We start from the raw sequence: 23,516 nt of genomic DNA, 5'->3' as shown, positions 1-23,516 counted from the left end.
AGAGCATACAAACCGTTACCTAAAATTAGCAGGAACAATACCTTGGAAAAAATCTTTCCTGATCAAATATTTAAATTGTATGTGATTATTCTCATTATCACATATTACTATTTATAATCAACCTGCTTTTACTTACAAAGTGTCTGTTAAAATCAAATGTGTTCCAAGAGGTGATAAAAATGAAGTTCCCAGCAATGAATTTCAATTTGACAGACTTTCTTTTTGTACCTATCAGGTGGAATTTTTAGGCGCAAATTTAAACCCTGGAATTTAGTTTTATAGACTTTAACAGTCTATTTATGTGTAATATTTAAAAGAACCACACAAAATCATGTGCTTTTGTTTGATAAATAGTAAAATGCTGCAGGCTTTGTTTAGTGCAATAAAATAACCTAGAAGCATTTAAACAACACTTAAATAGTTGTAAAAATAAATGTTACATTGCCTAAATTAAAAATTTCAAATGACTTTTGCCTCAAATCTCAGCTTAAACATAGGGGACACAGAGACCCCACCTCATGGTCTACATTACAGAAAAGTCACCTCATGAGTTAAGGGTTAACAGAAAAATTTACATGAAGTGGAGATTCGGACAAAACCGGGTACGCGGGTCAAACCGGGTAGCTCACAAATTTTGTGACGGGTGCTTCCATCTAGCAGTTGAACACTGTAACTGCTAGCAGCAATCATTTCATGCAGGTGGAGAGAACAGCAGCAGCAGAGAAGCATGTTTTCTTATTTCTAAGAATTTTAAAAGTTTCAAGCTGTAAATTTTTCAATTTTGTTCTATTTGTTTAAAGAGTTTGAAGCAGTATAACATTGTCTAAAGATAGACGTAAGTGCATATCTTGATTAAGTTTATTTCACTGCATATTTTGACATTCTTTTCATACACCTACAGCGAAACATAACCTAGTGACGCCATTTTCATGTCAACAAGTCGCTGTTGGGTCAAACCGGGTACCTAAATGTGGGGTCAAACAGGGTACCCGGTTTTACCGACTATGTGGTACCCAGTTTTGCCCCACACCTCAGAAGTAATGTAACATTATTGTTTTGATTGCGAAATAATAGTCAAAACATGCTGAATGAAAAGAAAAAAAACACTTAGCTGAGGGATTGTTGTTATTACTGGTCATGATAATACAAATATAAAAAACATAAGAATAAAAATATAGGCCCGTCATTCTCTTCCATAAATACAAAACAGGAACGTAAGGCCTATTTGGTTAAATAGGCCTAACCAAATAGGCCTTACGTAGGCTACCTAAATAATTTAAGTACATATGTAACTGAAGTAATACGTAACTAAAGTGTTACGTAATTGAAGTGCATTCATTTGACTGTTTAAATTAGGTTATTATTGCTTTCAAGCTTTTTAACATCATTTCTTGAACAAATAAGCATAATGTTTCAACAAGCTTTCTTCTGTAGGCCTACAGGTTCTCGAAACGTGTTCAAATTCTTAAAGTAACATTGAAAAATTGCTTGACTGGGATAGTTTGACCAACCTAATCTAAACAATATCCTTGTATTCCTCAACTGGTTTTAAAAAAATTTGTTTTGTTTGTCAGTCAGCAATGCCCAGGAATTATCAGAGGAAGAGGCAGAAACAGAGCTGGAGCTTGGAATCCATGACTACAGCAATCGAGGAGGTTTTAACCCAAGGAAAGGGTTACAAGAAAGCTGCTAGAACATTTGGTGTTCCACAGTCAAGACTAGAGGATAGGGTCAAGAAAGCTCATCTTCAACATCTGTCTTCGGAGGAAGCCTCAGCAAAAGCACTGGGCAAGTACAACACTGTTTTTTCCCAAGAACAAGAAAGAGAGCTGGTTAACCACATACTTTTTCTTGAAGAAAGATTGTTTGGAGTCACCCTACATGATCTTCATAGATTTTCATTTGGGCTTGTGGAAAAAAAATCAGATACCCAACACTTAAGAAGTTGAGAAAAATGGCTGGAAAAGAGTGGATGTATAGTTTCCTGAAAAGACATCCACAACTTTCTTTGAGGAATCCATCCAGAAAAAACTTTTTTGGCTAGAGCACAGGGATTCAATCAGGTGGTTGTCAACTCTTTCTTTGATCTATTGGATTCAATTCTTACTCAGCATAAAATGAAACCAACAGAGATATACAATGTTGACGAGACAGGTATTTCGACGGTGCCCAACAAACTGTCCAAAGTTTTAGCCCTTAAGGGTAAACACCAAGCTGGCTCGATCTCTTCAGCTGAGCATGGTGTTTTAGTCACAGCTGTGAGATGCACGAGTGCGTCTGGAAACTTCATGCCACTGAGAATTGTATTCCCCAGAAAAAGGGAAAACCCTATTCTGATGGATGAGGCACCACCAGTAGCATTCGCAGCTTACCATGAGAGAGGTTGGATAAACAAAGATTTGTTTTTGATATGGTTTCAGCAGTTTGTAGATTTTGCAAATCCTTCAAAAGAAAAACCTGTCCTCCCAATATTGGAAGGTCACAGCTCTCATGTTAAGAGTATCGATTTAATTGAATTGGCAAGGCAACATAATGTAATTATTTTGTGCTTTCTCCCCCACACAACCCACTATCTTAACTCCTTGATGAGGTCAGACAGTGGATGATTTCAAACCCTGGTAGACTGGTAACTATTTACCAAATAGGAAAACTATTCAAAGGTCCTCTTACACGTGCAGCTGTAATGCACACCACTCAGAAAGGCTTTGGAATGACTGGTATTCAGCCCTTTAACAGACACGTTTTCTCAGATCACCTGTTTGCGCTGGCACTGATCGGCGTGCACCTCTTCAAGATGTGCCTCACCAACATTTGCAAACCTCTGTAGAAGCTGGCGAAACTGAGGTAGAAATGCTGAAAACACCTCAATCCCTAGAAGCAGAAGAGATTCCAGAAGAAGAGCCCACTGAACAACTCATGGTAGTAGGGGCTGATGGCGGCCAACTAGAAATTTCTTCAGCAAAACCCAAAAGATATACAAGTTGCTGGACCTTCAGGAGGGTCATCTTTTCCATCCATCTCTCCTAAGCTGTTATTGCCTCTTCCTCCAAAGTTAAATTTGGAGGCGAGAACCAACAGACCAATGAAAGCAATACAAAAAAAAAAAGGTAAAACAACGATACTCAGTTCTTCACTATACAAAAATGAGTTGCAAAAAGAAGTAAAAAAGAAACAAGAGGGAAAAAAATTTGAAAAGAACATTTTTCCAGCCTAGTAGGCCTATGTCTATTAGTAGACCTAAAACAAAATTCCAGAAAGGCAAATGTCCCAAAATGATAAAATCTGTAGAGAAGCAATCAATCTCAACAAGATGTAGCCTGGCGAAAAACATCAAAGATGATGTTTGATGAGAGTTCCAGCTCTTCAGACGAAGACAACCCTAAGGAAGCTTGCGTATTTTGCAACGAGTTGTATGCACGGTCTCATTCAAAAGGAGGATGCATTCAGTGCATTTCCTATCATGGTTGGGCACATGAGGCATGCTCCAATGCCGAAGAAGAGGATGACAAATTTGTTTGTGACTTCTGTTCTGTTCTTAGTTGATTAGGGCTAAGTTTTGTTTGCAAAATTTGTTCAGTTCTCCAAAATTAATTATTAAATTTAAAGATTTTTTAAATATGCCAATTATGTTTATTTTATAATGTTATAAACTGACAATTTACCTTATAAAGTAAAATTGGCCTAATAACATTGATTTTAAAGTATTTTAGGCCAAAATATTTAGTAAAGGATCTTGCAGGAGTCTAAATTATTACATTTATTGACAATTTTGAAGTTTGTATTGAGTTAAAAGGTTTCCAACAAAAGTTTTACAATAGTATACATTGTTTTGTATTGATTTAAATGTGTACCCGATTTTACCCACCACATTGGGTAAAACCAGGTTTTTGCACCTGCTGAACAAAAAAATTGTGTGTTAATTTTAAAATAAAAACATAATAATATGTTGATAACAAATAAACATAAAAACTATGGTTTGTTGATCTATTGCTAATAGATACGTTTTTTATATCAATTTTAAGTTATCGTACCAGGCTTTGTCCAACTCTCCCCTACTTCATTTCTCATTTCCAATCTCAGGGCTATGTCCCATAATGTTAAAATTATTTTTTATACATCCATACAACATCCATGCTAGTTAAGCAGAGGTGGCTTCACAGAGAATTTTCAATGAAAATTTATCTGCATGCAAATGAGTGAGAGATATTTAGTGCGCTATCTTACAATGTGAACACAGTGTTATTACACACACACACACACACACACACACACACACACATTAGCATCCCACACTTTCCATCCATAAAAAATGGAAAACATCACTTATCAAAACACAAAAATTTCCAAGCTGTTGCTGTCCAATTTCACTACATAAAAACAGCAAACTCTGCTTCATTCAACACTGTAGCTTCTATCCTCCTGCATTTTCCTAAAAGTGATGATACGCAACAGCAAAAATATTTTAGCTGAAATAGCAGAATTAAGAGTCTTAAATAATTTGTGAAGGTAAATAAAAATGAGAATTATAATGCCTGGTTAATTTAAAAAAAAAATCATGAATGAACTGACCTGAACTTGGTCTGTATGCAAGTTGCCTGTTTGTCTTTCCAGCTGTTTTTGCTGCTCCTCTAACTTTGCCTTTGTCTGAAGTAATTCCAGTTCTAGTTTTCGCTGCTGCAGTTCCAACAACTCTTTTTGTTTCTTCAGCAGCTGTTCACGCATTTCAGCTTCTGAAGCAGCAGCTGCAGCAGTACTTGACACAGCAGCAGGCCTTCGCAAGGCTGGGTGTGAAGAAGGCCTGAGAGCTGGAGCAGATGCAGCATTAACTGCAGCAGCAGCGGCAACGGTAGGAACAGCTGGAGCGGCACCAGGAACACCTGTAGACTGCGGTGCCACTTTGGACAGAAATCTTGGATTTATATGTATCAAGTTAGTAGGTTTTGGAGCAGTGATAGGCCAAGCAGGATCGATTGAGCTGACTCTCAGATCCACAGCATAAAGCTTCTTGGCAGGAAAAACATCATTCCAAGTCTGGCGCAACTTGAACATCTGGGCTCTTGTCTTCTCATCCACCTGTGGCAACCATATCTGATATGGAGACTTTTCATCTAGATGCTAACTTACAATAACACGAAAAATAATAAAATGGCGGAACTTCCCTGAGAGAGAGAGAGAGAGAGAGAGACAGAGAAAGAGAGAGAGAGAGAGAGAAGCATCGCTTCCTGGAACAGATTGTTAAGTGAATGAAAATGGCAAAAAAGCTGAGTCTGTAGTTCATAAATCTATTCAACAGCTTGTAAAGGTAGTGGAAGTCAAACATAAGCAAGAACACCCCAGACAATCATGGCTGTCTTTAATCTCATAAAATTACATTTAATTAACCCACCAGAAGTTGACCTTAAAATATGCACTATCTACACCTAATGAAAGAAAAATTGTTATATTCTTCATAGTAAGAATGACTGGAGCGAAAAAATACCTGCAATAACAATTTTCATTCAAGTGACTTTCTAGACAGTAATTACGATTTTCTTTTTTATGTTTTTAAAACTAATTTTATGAATAAATGGTTGTAAACAAATACATGTCTAATATAATTACTAAAATGTGTGTTTTCATAATCACAACAAACAATAGAAAGCAATAATTTGTCAGGAGACTTAAAAAAAATTGTTAAGTAAAACTAACACATCACAAAGAAAAGTCCAAATTTTCTTGTGCTTGTTTCACATATGGTACTTTACTCAAATTTAGATGTTAGACCACATTTAAATAACTTGACCTTCATTGCCTTTTTCTTAATTTTGTTTAGAAACAGCTTTCCGTTACCCAGAATCAGGATTTCAGTACAAGCGACACTCCAGGAAACCATATCATAAGTAGGGAAGTTAATCTCACTCTCCTCACTACACTGTTAGTTCGTAAGAGGTAAACAATTTCAAGAAAACTATAAGTCCCTAGTATTAAAAATAAATTACTATTATCAAAAAATCAAGATACATTTTTTAAAGAAAAAAATACATAAGCCGTTTTGGAGACAGAAGCTACAAGCCCATCAGATAGAACCAAGTTCAAACTGAATATTTTCACACACATTGAAATCCTATTTGAGGAAAAGTATTGTTTTCCGAAGACTATCAAATACTCAGAGAAATTTATATTTTTGGAATATACATACCTTTTCAAACACGCTGCAGAATGTTGATACAATGTTCTGGGTGAAGAGTGGAATGTAGGCATGTCCAACATTCTTGACGATGGAATCGATGAGATAGAGAACAGGCAGCTTGATATCACTCGGCACCTAAAGGAACACAACAAAGTGGTGTGGGGCCGCTGACCGACGTGTCGGTCAAAGTACCCCGCGTAGCAGAGACGTGAGACGCCTGACGGCCTGGTGCAACAGTGCTGTGCTGTGCTCTGTGGTGGTGGCTGATCACAGCCTGCAGCCACCTCAGACCAAAATTCAGTTTCCTAACATTTATCACTAAACTGGTATGAAAATTAAACAGAAGTGCCTATTACATAATACATTAGTTTTCTGCAGAATCCTTGACAGAATATAACAAATGTGCATAAACTATTCAATGAACTGAATGACTGCAAACAGCAAATAAAGAATCTCAAAGCGCCATAAAGGTATTCATAAGTACCCAGTGTTCAAACCAAGATATGAAGAAACAGTCAAACTTACCAAGAGGCAATACTTATGAATTCTGGAATGTTAAATTTATTTCACTACATATTTTGCCCTTAAAAGATGTATGCTTACATACTTCAAAAACCACCCTGCATGTACATTATGTTCTTGTAATAAACCCTCAAAACAGTGTCTGCCCAATTCCAATATGTAGTTGATTTAGTTTGCACCTACTTCAGATTTCTTGACAAAGACAAAATATCTTCCACTGTAACACTCATTTGCACAAAACACACAGTCTCCGTAAAACAGCGAAAAAATGAAAGAAAAAAAGCACCACAAGTAGCCAGATGTGCATGAAAGTAACTATTTATAGAAATGCAGTAGGTTTGCCCAAAACTGAACAGCTGATGGACTCGTCACTAATTTACATACATACAGTGGCACTATGTATATTATTTATACATCCTTTGTTTTATATATGCCTCCTTTGTTTTCTCAACATCTTTCATGCAGGTCCTTTGGTCATTTCGTGTGAAGTGGTGACTCACTGGTGCTAAGATCACCAAGTACAACATTATTGTAAAATTTCAAATGAATATTGAAAAGCATTCTGCATTAACTCAGTTTAATCTATTTAATTTCCATACCAGTTCCAATCACAAGTTTGGAAACTAAATTTTGGGGATACATCATGAAATCATGCAAAACACTTTCTTTAACTTGATGCTCTTATCTACTTCTTTGAACGCCACATCCTGCTTCATAGCTCCTTTATTGATATGTGGTAGTTAATCCTTAAAGTTAGCAATATGAAGCTTGTGCTGTTCTGGTTTCAGTGAATCATTCGTAACAAATACTTAATAATTCGACTTCCCACAGCTCTCTCCAGTATCTTTTTCAGCACTTTATTGGTGTGACAGGAACACCATAGGATTTGTGTTGTACGCACTGTGTGCATTAGGAACTTCTCCTAAGATATTATCTGAGTGAATTTGATTTTTATGATTAAAACCTTACTCTTCTGTTCAAGGAAAAAAGATGCTGGTATAATGTGGGTAATTAACTCCAAGATGCCTCCTTATTATTCCTGTATATTGATTAGTTTTAACTATATAATGTGGTAGGACACACAACCTCAAAAGTTGGGATAACCATTTAAAGCAACATGTATTTCATTCACAAAAGGGAAACTAACACTACTTTCCATTCTTCAATAATAATTGAAGAAGCTGTTTTCATGAGGAAATCATTCTGTATTTGCCATTAAATCTTTTATTTAAAGAACCACAAATACAAGAATTCTTGTGCATGTTTTACATTTCTGTATCTGTATGGCCATACAAGATTTTAATACTACAGTTGTCTGCCTACTTCAGTTTTGATATGATCAGAAATACTCTTATGCAATTCATGTTTATCTGAGGGTGTGTACAGTTGAACAATGAAATAAACTCTACGTAAATGTACAGTACACTTCACCCTTATCTGTTTACAAATGTGTTATAGTGGGTAGACTGTAAAGTGCAGAATGACCTGAAGCATAAACAGGATGACCAACTACAGTGTGTATGAATTTGTAGTTTTAAATCTTCATTTGCCTTCTTACAGTTTACTTTTCTTTGACTCCAATATTACTACATTAGTGTACCAGGCATAAAACATTCTTGTGCTACATCTGTACATTCATTAAAAATTAAAAATAACTGTCACATTGCATTATAATGTGTCCCACAGAATTCTGATATTATGTGATCTTAGCAGGTAGTTTTTGGATGGATGGACATTTGAGTTGAGAGAAATAACACACACTATGAAAGTTTTTGAATTATTCTGTCATAGATAAGGATGAAGCAGTAGAAAGCCAATCTGACAAAATTACGTCCAAACTATATTAATTACATCTGATAGATTTATTTAGAACACCAATAAAATTATCATTATCAGTTTGACTTTCTGAGCTGACAGGTCATATCAAATGGGTGTCAAAAGGAACAGACAAGGCCAAATGTCAGGGGACAGTCATGGTAAATCAGTCTCAAGGATTAAGCAATTTATGTAAAGGTTTCCAATGTAAAATTAGTCGTACTTCAAGTGGGACCACATTTCTCGTTTCTACAATTATTACAAAGGCAGCACTAAATGAAATGCCTGACATACTGAAGTTCTTTTGCAGAATAATTCACCATGTGTATCACGAGAACATTCACATATTTCACACAGTTAAGGTGGAAGGATGTTTATTCAAAATATTCATATAAAGGTTCAATAAACTTTTTCTGTGACTGGAAATAACAATGAACACAAACATTTCTCCACATAAGAGCAGCTGAAAGTTTATTGCGGGCAGAAATTGAAAACACTGTACAACCAAGAAGATGATATATCTTGGCACATACAAATCTAAAAAAAACTGGCAGGAATATGGATGGGCCAATTAGAACCAACACTGAAAGTTAAATTTTACTTGTTTGAAAAAAATCTAAATTAATTTAATATTGTACAGCACACAAATCAGATAATGAATATTAAATTTTGAATACACTTTAAACTCTTTGAGCAAGTAATACAATATAAATGAAATTCACATTGAATTAGTTTTACAAAGTGTTAATGTTCTCACCATATGTTTAATAATAAATGAATAACCATATACAAGACAAAGCCTTCTAGTTGCCTGTATTGGGCTAAAAGCCAGTTTCCTTTCCTTCCTCTACATTCACTAGTCTCAGCACTGTATAATGAAGCAAAGCAGATACTTGCCTCATTTCTTTATATCTTGAAACAAGAGAAGTACTATGTTAATAATTCATTTTAACTTGAGTTCTAGTTACAGCTGTGCATATGTGTCTTATAACATCAACCACTGTTACTCCTTAATTGGTAATAATGTTTCCAGTAATATAATGTGTATGTATATAGAGAATTTCCAAGAATCTGATGCATTTGTGGACTTCACGTGTATATGAAAGAAGTAGAAAGAGAGATATTCCAAAATATTTACTTCTTTACTTTATTTGCTTCATTCATTTACTGCACACAGTAATAAGCCCTGCCAGCCTTTGTAGCATTTGATATACTTTAATTTGCTACTTGGATGGTCCAAAAACTGTGTAGTCTATAATTACTCAAAGCTGTAGCAGTTTCATTCAACTGTATCCTCTTCCAACAACATTAATTAGAAATTTCATCTCTCAATCACAGAGCATTGTATCTAACATAACAGTGAATCATGAGATATTTAACATTGTGATGAACATTAGAGAGAAATCTGTGCACTGAACTGTGGTTTTGACCATGATGTCTGTCTTTCTGTTGGAAATGAGAGGAATCTGGTGGTAAGCTGAGTATTTGAGACAGTGTCAGATGACCATACAGGATTTCTTGATAGAATTGTTTGTTTACAAGTTACGACAATATACTTCATCAAAAATGTCTTAGTCAATTCTTATAAGTTTGAATGGCATTCTAGGTAGTGCAATTAGTATCACCGTGCTTGAAAAAGGTAAGTTATAAGTTCATGCTCCATTCATTCATGCTCCATTCTAGCATACGTTTATAACTTGCCATGAATGTCACATGACCTCAAAGGATTTCAATGTCACTTGACTATATACGGAGTGAACCGGAAATCAACCAGCAGCCTTTCATGTTGCACTGAAAACAGTGCACAATAGTCCGTATGCAGTCTGTGACTTCTTTGCATTCAATCACGGTATGCACCAAGTGTTATGGATTCACTGAATGCAACGAACAGAAAGCACAATTGACATCTTCAACTTTTGTAGTCCTGTCTTCCTCAATTGCGTGTAATATTACGGTATATTGATAATTTTTACTTATGGACCGTCTGACAGCAACTGAATAAAACACAATTTTAGTGCCATATGTGTTTCGCCTTTATTTTCTGCAAGGCATCATCAGTGGTAGGTTGCGTAGACAATTTCTTACATATTACGCTCCTGCTGCATTTTTGGTGTTCTTCTTCTTCTTCTTCTTCTTCTTCTTCTTATGAACGCCAATTTGCGGTTTTTTCCACATTCCATAGCACTATGCACCGAATGCTTGTTTTAATGCTTCTTATGTGGAATAAAAAGACTATGCTATGCAGCGTGGATAAAACGTGGAAACCTCTTTACAGACCAACTAATGTCGTGTATGTTTGTTCTTAAACTTACAGGGCAATATATATCAAGTCTGGCACAACTGCAGCAGACTATGTATCAACTACATTCTGCTAATTAAGAGACATAGCTTCACAATGTATGAATAGCTAAGACCATGAAGTTCTTGAGATTCAGTTATAAATTTATAAACAGCACATACTAAATCATCTGTTTCTCTACAAGGCAAGTCCTTTGAATGGGAACAGTTGTGGGAATACAATATTCTATTTCCTGTAAACAAAGAAACTGGCTTTGGGGGGAAACAGATAATATAACTGAAGGGGCAGAGAAAAGTCACAAAAATAGTAGAGGCACAGAAGGATGACTCAATGACTACATACCCCACTTACCAACATAAATCTTAAGTGACTGAGGAACTGATTAGTCTCAAGGTTCAGGCAGATAATGAACAGTAGGAATAATATTAATATGATAACTTGAAACAATAACTATAGATAACTTTGTTTCTGACAGGCTTTTATTTCCTGACACTATAGTTTTCCATCTACAATAGCAGCACTGCCTCTGAAAAATAACTACAAATTTGAAGAAGAATCAGTATATTTTCCCTGGAAAAGGTATGTGCTTCATTCAAGCCCTTATGGTCCAGTTGTTTCAAACTAAGCCAAAAACCACAATCCCCAGCAGCTTTATTTATTTTTAAAACTCTCCTCACAGAAGAAATCAGAAACACTGTTTCATATAATTTACGAAGTAAGGTAGGGGAGAGACTGGTGGAATGAAACATGAAGAGATCATTCAGATACCAGACAACTGCCCAAAGTGATTGAGAATTATGAATACGAAAAACTATGATCAAATAAATTGTGCAGTTAAATTCTTTATGTACACACTGTAGAGGTAAAGTGTGTAGAAGGAGAAGCAGACAAAACGTAAGTTCTGTAATAGTAAAAAATGAAATGACTAATGTTAATCACCCACTACATGGTATAGACATTAATGTCATTAGATGGGTACATAAACCAAAACTGGAATGTGGTAGCTTAGTCTACAAACTACTTCCGCACGTCCTTATGAGTACACGCGCGCGCGCGCGCACACACACACACACACACACACACACACACACACACACTGCACCTAGACAATGTAACTCACTCTATGGGGAATGGGGTCTCTGAAGAGTGTAAATCTGAAAGCTGAGCCATCATGTTCTTGTTAATCTTAATGTGCATAGCCACTGCTCAATGCCTCTACTATTCAGTGATTTATTCACTTCGTATCTAGTATTCTGTCCACAATTTTGAACGATTTAAGGTTCCACCAAGATGAAATTATTGAGAAGTCTGGGGATACTTTCTGAAAATAGAGAAAAGGAATTGCTGTATATAGTCAGTATTTGAGAGCACTAATAGGTGGTCTGGTCTGGTGCCAAAAGAGGACTGAATAACAGTGGTCACACCAATGTGAACTAGAATAAACAACATATTTCTGGAGAAAAAGGCTCAATGCAAAATGCAGCTGGACTAGAATACTGAAATTTATAATTGTTATATGTAGACAAATTTTCTGAGAGAGTTGAATGGATATGGTTATAAAACGTAACACCTGAAACGAAAATAATTCCAAATTAAGCGGTAACTATAAAAGACGTAATTATGCAGCTAAGTAAAAACACCATTGTAAAATAAAAGGCCAGCACAAGAGTCTGAAAGACATGCTGTAAAACTGCCTGCCTAAGCTTAAAATTGATGACATCAACTACAGAAGTCAGGGATGAGGCTGCCATCCATAGCTGCAGATGTAATACTAATGCGAAAGTGACTGGATACTGTACGGCAAAATCAGGATGCACTGAATCAAATAAGGCAACAGTATTTAGGAGCACTGTGATAGAGGAATTGTAGTCTGATGTGGACCAGAAACTTAAAATGGAAAGGTAAGAGTAATATTTTATCACCAGCATTTTGTTCTTTCCAACAGAAAAGTATCACAAGGAGCAAAGAATGTCTTACATCCTTGTTACAAATGTCTCAGTGAAATTTCTTTATAGGTCCGAAAGATTTTTGTTGTTTTTCATTCCTGTAACATTGAGGTGGAAGTCTGCTGAATAAAGTGTTTGAAGAGTCCAGCATCAAAAGAGAGTTTAAAATGATTTTGCCACCAACAAATTTGTGAAATGTGGCACTTGATTCAAGAGTTTATAGGCCCATCGATGAAGACAAATAATGAGTAATTAACAGGAATGTGAGGACACCATAATCACCATGCTAAGACGCTGCTTGAAATACTGATTACTAGAGTTCAAGTTTAGTTGACGCTGCCATATATCACTTTTTAAATTAATACTGCAACTGACTAAACTGAGGTTCTGTAACAACTGTGCACACAAATTATCATTTAGATGTCATTTTGTTAAAAATGGAAACCAAAAGAAGTTTTTCATTCTCATGGGCATTGCATTAACACCCCATGATGATTCGAACTACACATCCCAATGACACTGCAAGTATCCTTAAAAACACTAGAGATATGGCACATGGAAAATCTTACTACTAAACTTAGTAGGGCAATACAGCACTGCTGTGTCATTCCTTGTTCTGTTGTAATTGTTTTGCACAACTGAATGTATTTGTGTAGAAACATGTTGTCCCTCCAGGCACATCCTTAGCTTGTATGGGTTTTGAGTGAGTATTTGAATGATAACAATGCTTGACCACTGTTCACAGTGACACCTGACATGTACTAACAATACCTGATCTGTACCAACAATGTTCCACACGAAGTAAAAATTGGTCTTATTGCTTTACTCGCATATTACACACAATTAACTTCATTTTATGGCAGACAGTTTAAAACAATTTCCAAATATTAATTCCTTCAGATTTTTTCTGAATTGTTCAATAAATTCTTGAACTTCCGTGATCACATTACGGCCAAGTGCAATACCAGGACACTTTGAGCCCTTGAAGCACAAAATTTTACAATAAGAAGTTACAAACTTGCACAAATTTTGCAACATCTGTGAGTGCTTTCATTAATATAACAATTTCATGTTACTGCTGCTATAATGACATTTTACACAGGCTTTCCATTTTTACAAATGAACAGATACATATCGAATACCAGCTGATGATAATACTTTGTGCTACCTTCCTTTAAATGAAAATGATTTTTAAGTGCCAATAATGCAAACTTAGTTACCTTTTTAAGGCATTAGTTGAGAGTTACAGATATGCATATTCAATAAAATCCAGGATAGCTGCTACTCACCATATAGCGGCAATGCTGAGTCGCAGATAGATACAACAGAAAGACCATCAGAAAGTCTCTCTTCACAAAATATTACCGCAATGAGCACACAATCTCAAGTGTCGATCAAGCAAATGAGCACACAATCTCAAGTGTCTGACCAAGCAAAACAGAAACAGATTGCTGAACCTTCAGGTATAACAACCACACTTTTCTACACATCCACTGCAAGCTCCAGACAGTCTTTCACTCAAAATAAACTTGCCGCACAGACAAATAAAGCACACAATGAAACAATGAGAACTGTTAGGTTATTTGCTGCAAGCAGTGTCTGCAACTGTCTACAGTAGCCATAGCAGAGAGATTTTGGAATGGTGAACGGAACAGAGGGTTCGACCAAGCACATTCTCCGATCGGCTGTTCCTACAGTATCAGCCCAGTAAACATCTAATTTTTATCACTTTGTAATTCTGATCCAGGTACAATCCATTGTGTTTCTTCACCCTGGAATTTTCTCTGCAGTTATGAAATAATGGCTTGGGCTACATTCAAATGCTCGTGCTGACTGACTGGTCTCTATTCTTTACAGTGACACAGCCAGATCATTTCATCCATATGTTATACATGTGTTAATTTGATTCCCTGTAACCAATACACTGTGTGCCAGATGCACACAATACTAATTCAGAACCACTGTCCCTAAGATCTCTCACCACACACTGTTGCAGGCATACTGAACAACCTTTTACTAGATTGCAATGTATGTAATGTATTTCAACTTTCCTCTGCCATGGCCTACAGTCCTATTAAAATTACCTGATAGTTGACATCTGTTATTCACCACTACAATGCTGCCACAACCGTTGCCAGCTACTGCTGGGTTATAGCCTGACGTATGACGGAAGTGGGAGATGCTCTGTTGATAGCTGATTTAAGTGACCAGTGACTGACCTGCGGCACAAGACATTCTGTAGCCCTGAATTTAAACTTATATCCTAATCTAACCACACCCTTGTGAAGTGGAAGGTGTCCCATAAAAACAGCAACCAACAGTCTGTGCCAGAACTAAAATTCCAATCGCTTTTTTCATGGCATTTAAGGCTAACATCAACGAGCAAACTTAAAACAGATAAATTTCTTAATATGTTCTTTTGCATAGCCAACTTCTGCAGCAAAATTCCAGTTTTAGCAGTAAAAGTAAGCTATAATTTCTTGCTGCTGTTGGCTACCTAAAACTGTTCTCACACTGGCTACATGGGATTCAGCAATTCCTACTGATGAGCAGTCCTAGTTGGCACTTGGTTGCAGATTGTAGGGGACACTAGCAGATTCCAAACGAAAATACAATGATAGGAAGAAAAATAAGAGCAATTAAAAAAGTCAATACAATGATGAAAATGATGCAGCAAAGTATTAGAGGTAAGAAGTTGTTAAAGCCTTCAGTATCTAGTACAAAAATTAATGGATGAGAAATTATAATGAAAGAAATGGTATCATTGCATGTGTTGTAGATTTCTGAGAGTCACGGTTAAAGTATCTTTTGACGATTGTGTGGCTTGAAACATGGATAAACTCCAGTCATTCCGTCAGAAAAGACTGGACAGATGATGATATAAGAGGAGTTACTGCTGTGCTGTTCTCTCAGGAAAGGGCACAAAAATTACTGTCTTGCATGTTGGAACATCATCTGGTTTCACAATGAAATGTTTCCAGGTTTACAAATCGACGAAAACAAGGCACTACCACAAGGAGATGAATCACAATAGTTTTCTGTAATAAATCGAAGAAAACAAGGCACTACCACAAGGAGATGATTCACAATAGTTTTCTGTAATTGTTCAAGGAGGCAGCTACTGGAAAACTTAAATCAGCAGTCACCACTGTAATGGATAATGGCACATACCATTCAGTTATTAAAGATAAAGCTCCGATGATGGCAACAAAAAAAGCAGACATTTTAAATGGTTGAAATGCTACAATGTGAACATTCAGGTCGATATGTACAAGACGAAGCTTTTAGAGGTGGGAGGGGGGCAGGGGTATACAGTTTCAACAGTACTGTTGTTGACAAGGTGGCTAAAGAATGTGGTCACAGTGATCTTAGGCATCGACAGCCAAACTGCCGCTTCAATGCCATTGAAATAATTTGGACACAGATAGACACGTGACAACAAGTAACAAAAGCTTCAGTGTGACAGAAGTTCAACAAAAGCCACAGAGGAGGCAGTGGCACAAATAACACTAGAGAAATGGTGTAATGTTGCATGCCACACAGAAACAGTTGTTAAACAAGCCTGAGAAATTTTTACGAGTGTTGAAAGTAATATTGAAAATGTAATTATATCATTAAGCAATTTTATTGTCTCTTGCACAGACCAGAGCACAAGTAAGAACAGTGTCGAGGGACAAAGTGACTGAATTAGGTGGCATTTACCCTTTGTCATAATTTGGCTTTCTTCAGTGTTTGTATTTCATATTTTAAGTGAAAAGCATCTACCACATTTCCACAACAAATTTCGTCTCATTATTAAGGAATATTGCTTTCCAAAAGTATGAAGTACTACGCACACACTATAGTGACTAGTAAGTACTTCAGCAGTTTATGTAATTTAAATGTCTTCCGCTATTGTATTTATATGAAGGATTCAGATCCGTTTTAGCTTCATTTTTACATCAAACATTCAAACTAAATGTGAATCATTCTGTTTACTGTAAAAGACAGTGCAGCTCGTGTTGCTTTCATTAAAGTTACAAATAATAGGAATACTGTATCATTTTATACACATAAGCATGTTCGTTAAGCAAGGAGGAGATTCTGATTCTGTAGAGTGTACTCAATACTGTATGTTGATAGGGAGCATGAGAAGATAGTAAGTACACAACAGCATTGCAGTTGCTGCTACAGCCATGCTGCAAGTGTGCACACAACCAAGCCAACATCACCCCATTCCATACTCAACAGTGGTTCGCTGTTCATCACTTTGTTTTTCTAATCAGAGTATAGTGCGGGCAAAGTCCACCAACTGTTAAAACCCTAAACAAAGGATCACTTCCTCACTTTACAGGCTTAAAGACACCGACCCATGCAGCACCATTCAAAGATACTGCACAGCATAGTGAATGTGGGCATCATACTGCACATGGTCCCTGGAATAATAAGATACTGTCATATTCATGGATAAGTTGTAGTTCAGCCTGGGGAGTGACTAATTATCTGTTCACCTGATGTACATTTACATCTATGTCTATACTCTGCAAAATTGTAACCAGCCAATTTTGTTGCAAGGGACCAGTATGGCAATGCCAGTTGAACAGACTTTAGGTCAAAGTCCCAGGTTTAATCTAAACCTATCAGCGGTAGAGAGTAAGAACACATTACACTGTTAATTTGTCCACTGCATGTAAGCAATAAGCTTGTCAGCATCAATGAAGTTGTACGAGAGGATTGGGCTAAGTGCCAGCATGCAGATTTCACCTACCCACTTTTCTCATCATAATCAACCCAATCATACAATATGCAAGACCTAATTAGTCATCAAGTCACTGAAGTGGCATCTAACAGAAAGGCTTGCAAGAGGTTGTTGCTCACATAAAATTGTTCCCATCTAGGCCACCATCATTTTCGCAACATGCATGATATGGCAAAAGTTTCCTGGGAATGCTGCAGAAGATATATGCAGGTAAATGACATCCTGCAATGGTACACAAGCTTTTTCTCATGACGGACATGAACCTGTATTTAATGTGATGGATGATAATGTACAAGCCACAAGCTTGTGTGCAAGTACCAGTCGCATATCAATGACCTGCTCACCTCCATGTACTTAAATTTGACTGAATGTGCCTGGGACACACTAGAATTAACGACTGCAGCTTTAGCAGCCCCTTCAAAGGCCATTGTTAAGTTTGAAAGCAAAATCTTAATTGGACACATTAGCGCAAACCATACTAGATGGCCTAATCCATGGTGTGGGGAGCCACTGTGCAGCTTTCATTACTATGCAAAAGCATTACACACTATATTTATGATCTAATTGGCAGAGGGGCATCACACATGGTTAACTGAACAGGTAGGCTTAGAAGAGTACACTGGTATACTTTGTTCCTGCATAACTTTTCATTTATCACTATGTGTCTAGGCATCTTTGAGAGCACATGTTGTCCCTCTCGCCTAATGTATTATAGACCTTTAAATTTTTTAACTTGTGGAAACGGTTGTCAATATGGTGCAATAAATGAAAGAGAGCAATAATGCAAGAAATGTGTCTTGAGATTCTTGTGAAGTGAATGAATATTGTGATGGGGCATAACAAACTGGGAGTTGAAAGTAATGAAGGTGCTAATACATGGAAAAGTTATTGGTACACACACATATTTGTTGAAGAACTTTAACTTGAGCAGCCAAAAACAACCACAATAAATATACAAATAAAACATATACTTTTTTAAACAATTTCCTCAACTTCAGAAACAGATGTTACAAGTGAAGTGTATAATTTTCCTAGAGTGACTGTAGTGATACGATACGTACATAATTTTCAGTTCTCTCTCTCTCTCTCTCTCTCTCTCTCTCTCTCTCTCTCTCTCTCTGTCTTTCTTTTTTTTTAGATACACAGTAAGTTCTCTAGTATGACAACTTTTAGTACTAGGTATGTATACAAATCTCTTCTTCTTAGTTTCTTGAAACCTTTGCTTCACATTATGGTAGGATAATACATCAAGCCCTACCAGTAATCAAATTATGTAATATATGCTACCTACATGAAAGACGGTGGTAACCGTAAACTACACCAAGTTAGTAAAGCATAAACTACACAAAGCCAGTAACTTTTAGTGGGAAGGCAATGAAACAGAAGCTCTTATCTATCAACACGTTTGCAAACATATTATAAAAATGTAGTGCCATGTAGTTTAATTACAAATGTCATTTCTATACCTGCTACAAAACTATCACATAAAAATGGATTTCTACGATTAGACTGCATCGATATTACCATGCACCTAACCAGTCACCATGACCACTACAAAAATTAGGTGGAACACACTCATCAGGTCACAGTAGCTGCACTCTGAACCCACAATGGCTTAATATTCAATTGCATTTTGTCATAGTAGACGTCTTCATTCCGAAGAATGGTTTGATGCAGACATTCACACTAGTATGTCCTGTACAAAACTCTTCATCTCTGTGCAACTGCTGCAACCTACATCAATTTGAACCTGCTTAAAATAGTCAAGTATTGGTCTTCCTCTGAAATAATTACTCACCACACTTCCACTATAACCAAATGCCTCAGGATGTGAGTTCCTTCTTTTAGTCAAGCTGAGTCATAAATTTTTCACCTAATTCAATTTGGAACCGCCTCATTAGTTATCTTAATGTTTCATAAACTTCTGTTCTCTTTTTGTCTGTACTGTTTATTGTCTACATTTCACTTTCATGTATAGCTACGCTCCAGAATTGCTCATTACTCAACTACTGCTTCCATGTCATATCCAACTCATGACTAATCATATTTCTGTAAAAGTTGCTGAAAACCTTTTACTCCCTGTACTTCATCGGAGCTGCCTTCAGAATTTCGAAGACAGTATTTCAATCAAGAGTGTCCAAAAGTTTTCTCTAAGTCTATAAAGGCAGGAGGACCTTGCCTAGTAAGCCGGTGCGGGTCTCCCCCATCGTTTCCCTACGCTCTGTCAAGGAATATGGGACTACATCATCATCATCATCATCATCATCATCATCTTAAGGGTCCCCATACACTCAATACTTACTGTCCAGTACCGAGTATTGCACAGTAATAGCTACTGACTTAGACTGATACTGATAGTTTGTGCAATATACTGAGGAAGACTGCAGAGCTTTAATAATATTGACACTCATTCAATATATTGTGCCTTAGAAGGGTAGTATTGTGCAATCAATTCCTACCAAGACTGAAAGAAATTCAATTTGCTCTGAATGAATTTCCACAAAGAACTGAAAAAGTAAATGACGAAAGAGTAGATAGTGGCTGGAAGATGTATATGAAAGCACCATGTGGTACTCTGAAGAAATGAAGTTCTTGACTAATCAGGAAAACCCAGACACATCACTGTCCACCACAGCAGAGGCAACTGAAGATCTTGGTGTCATAACAATCGACAGAAATGTCTATTTTACATGTAGCAGTTCCCCAGAATTATCAAATAAAATCTGGTCAAATGACCAGTGAACATAAACATTTACTTTTCTTGTGAGAGCATTCACATAAGATCGTGTAATTTCTGTGCTGTGACAACTGTTGCAAATGGAATAAAACAATTATGATGATTGACTGCTTACATGATCTTTTATGAATGCTCTTGATAGTTCACTTATGTGATTCATAATTAGGCTAATATAAGTTGTACCTTGCAGGTTCTTTACAACTCTATGTTGCCATGAAAGAGTCTTTGGTTCATTTAAGTGTTCACAGAAAGTTTTTCAGACTTGTTTCATCCGTTCTTCGTAATTTCTGCTTGTGTTCTGTACGGCAAGCCATTCAAGTCATAATACAGGTTCACATGGTCAAGCACTGTCATGTTCGCTATGAAAGCAGAGTTCTGACGCATCCTGGACTTAAATATAGCATTAACATTGTGCCGTTCTTGGCCTCACACTTGGACACAATATACTGACTCAATATTATTTCGACAATAAGGCTGAACTTATTATGACCGCTTTGGCTAAGTTGAAGGGCCAGTACTGCGCCACATGTTCCTATATTTTTCCAGAACCCAAACGGGTCTTCCCCAATGTCAGCTTTCATGTTGGTATTTTACAGCCATGATAGTTCAGTAACATTCAAACCTAACTGCACCTGTCCTTCCTTACTGTTACTATTATCACATTCTTCTTAAATATTAAGGTATTTTGTGTTTGTCTCATCTTACATAAAATATGGAACAGTTTCGTCACAGTTGGCCCTACCAACGACCTGATAAGTCTGAGGGATCTCACCTACTGTCTTGTTTTGATTCAAGTCTTTTCAATGCTTTGTGAAGTAGTTCTCTGAGTATTGTCTCTCCCACGACAACTTTACCTATTTCGTCTTCCTTTTCTTAATTATTGTTCTCACCTTTGTACTGCCCTTACAAATTTCTTCCAAATCAGCCTTACCTTGTTTGCTTACTCTGGCTTGACATCTAAGATGCTGATATTCATACACCTGCTTCTCTTTTCTCCAATGGCGTCTTTAATTTTCCTACAATCATCATCTGTCATTCACACAGTCATGCACACATCTACAGCTTTCTATTTCTTCTGCAAACACACCCACTTTGCACTTTCAATCAACCTCATTTTTTAGATTTCTTTATTCCCTTTCACCTAATTAATTTTGTTTTATATATTTTCTCCTGTTTCTATTAAATTAAATATTTGGTATTTTATCGGATGACATTTACTGGACCCTTTGTCAGTTTTGATACTCTGCTGCCTTCACTGCTTCATGTTTCAAAGCCACGAATTCATATATCATAAAGTTTTCCCCTGTTTCAATCTATAGTTACCTAATGCTCCCACTGAAACTCTCAACAACCTCTGCTCCATTCATTTCATCTATTCCAATTCCCTTAATTCCCTGGATTCATTAATGTGCAATTCAAAACCAACAGATTATGACTCGAGGACCCATCTGCTCTTGACAATGTTTTACAGTTAATGTATTGTTCTGAAATCGCTGTCTTACCAGTACATCACCTATAGGAAACTTTACGGCACCCGAAATTGTCATCTCCCATAACATACTGTATAATTCATTTTATTTCATCACATATGTTTTAATCTCATCATCTGGAGAAGTAGTATGCATATGCAATGTACTACCACTGTTAAGTTTGGCAATGGGTGTATCTTCACTGTAATTTACGTTAATTTCTTTTCTTTCCTTAAAACACACACACACACACACACACACACACACACACACACACACACACACACACACACACACACAAACTACAACGCATTCTCATTATGCAATACCACAGGCACCCAACTAAGAAGGGTACCACTTATGTACTCCACTGTATCATCACTAATACTCCCACTAAGGACCTATACTATTAGTCTGAACCAATGACAATCTATTCCTGTGTTAGTTCCAGCATATTTCATTAAAAAAATAAAAAGGAATGAAGACAAAAGAGCACATACTAAGGTTCATTATTTCACTTATTTACTTTTTCAAGCAGACCATCAAGACTAGGCTTATGTACTCTACTTTAAATACAGAGCTTGCAACCACTACCACCTGTTGAGAAGAAACATTACCTGAGCAGTCAACATTAAACACACACTTCTATGACTTTATCCATGCACTATCACAGACCTCAGTGGCTAAGTATCATACTACAAATTCAAAGGTCTATCTTAGACCCTGCAACTGGTTCTAGGATTTTTTCCTGTCATTTATCCCTTCTCTCACCACTAGCAATGATTTCTGTGCATGAAAAATGTCTAGTTGCATTGTGGTTACTCTGCAAATGACTGTGTGAATCTGGTTAAATATCTTAGGATGGCAAGTGCATTGCTTCTTCGATGTATAGATTGAACAACACAGGCAAAAGATTACATCTCTATCTCACACTCTTTTTAATCTGAGCACTTCGTTCTTGGTCTTCCACTAGTATTGTTATCTCTTGGCTCTTGTACATAATATATGTTGCCCATCTACCCCTACGGCTTACCCCTATTTTTCTCAGAATTTCTAACTTCTTGCACCATTTTACATTGTCCACACTTTTTCCAGGTCAACAAATCCTATGAATATGTCTTGATTTCTCTTTAGTCTTGGTTCCATTGTCAACCACAACATCAGAATTACCTCTATGGTGTCTTTACCTTTCCTAAAGCCAAACCAAAAGTCATCCAACACATACTCAATTTTCTTTTCCCTTCTTCTGCATATTACTCATGTCAGCAACTTGGATGCATGGGCTGTTAAGCTGACTGCGATAATTCTAGCACTTGTCAGCTCTTGTAATCTTCGGAATTGTGTGGATGATGTTTTTCCGAAAGTCAGATGGTATACCACCAGACTTAAACATTATACAGACCAATGTGAATAGTCTTTTTATTACCACGTCTACCAATTATTTTAAAAATTCTGATGAAACATTATCTATCCCTTCTGCCTTATTCGATCTTTAGTCTTACAAAAGCTATTTTAAATTCTTATTCTAATACTGAATCCCCATCTCTTCTATATCAACTCCTGTTTCTTTTTCTGTCACATCATCAGACAAGTCTTTCCCCTCATGGAGGCCTTTAATATGTACTCTTTCCACCTATCTGCTCTGCTCTGCATGCAACAGTGGAATTCCCACTGCATTCGTAACATTAGTACTCTTGCTTTTAATTTCCAAAAAAGATGTTTTGACTTTTCAATATGTGTTCTTTAAAATTTAATAAATAGTGTACATTTTAATTTAGGATGCTCATATTCCATGGATTTTAACATACTTTGATGGTTTGT

At 36.6% G+C, this 23,516-nt stretch overlaps 1 protein-coding gene across 2 annotated transcripts in view; it reads right to left on the bottom strand.

Moving 5' to 3' along the window:
• LOC126094530 (pre-mRNA cleavage complex 2 protein Pcf11-like) overlaps positions 1 to 23,516 on the bottom strand; it is a 144,799-nt gene that overhangs the window by 102,379 nt on the left and 18,904 nt on the right. Inside the window, exons 3-4 of one of the 2 annotated variants that reach the window (XM_049908949.1) lie at positions 6,179 to 6,304; positions 4,570 to 5,073 (exon numbers count right to left, since the gene is read on the bottom strand). In XM_049908949.1, the coding sequence (XP_049764906.1) occupies positions 4,570 to 5,073; positions 6,179 to 6,304 (630 nt within the window). The remainder of the gene's footprint in view (positions 1 to 4,569; positions 5,074 to 6,178; positions 6,305 to 23,516) is intronic. The other variant, XM_049908950.1, reaches the window with a different exon arrangement.

The sequence above is a fragment of the Schistocerca cancellata genome, chromosome 8, assembly GCF_023864275.1.
Source record: "Schistocerca cancellata isolate TAMUIC-IGC-003103 chromosome 8, iqSchCanc2.1, whole genome shotgun sequence".
In the NCBI taxonomy this organism is placed as follows: domain Eukaryota; kingdom Metazoa; phylum Arthropoda; class Insecta; order Orthoptera; family Acrididae; genus Schistocerca; species Schistocerca cancellata.
The sequence above is the reverse complement of the archived record's forward strand: the minus strand, read 5'-3'. Positions and strand labels throughout refer to the sequence as shown.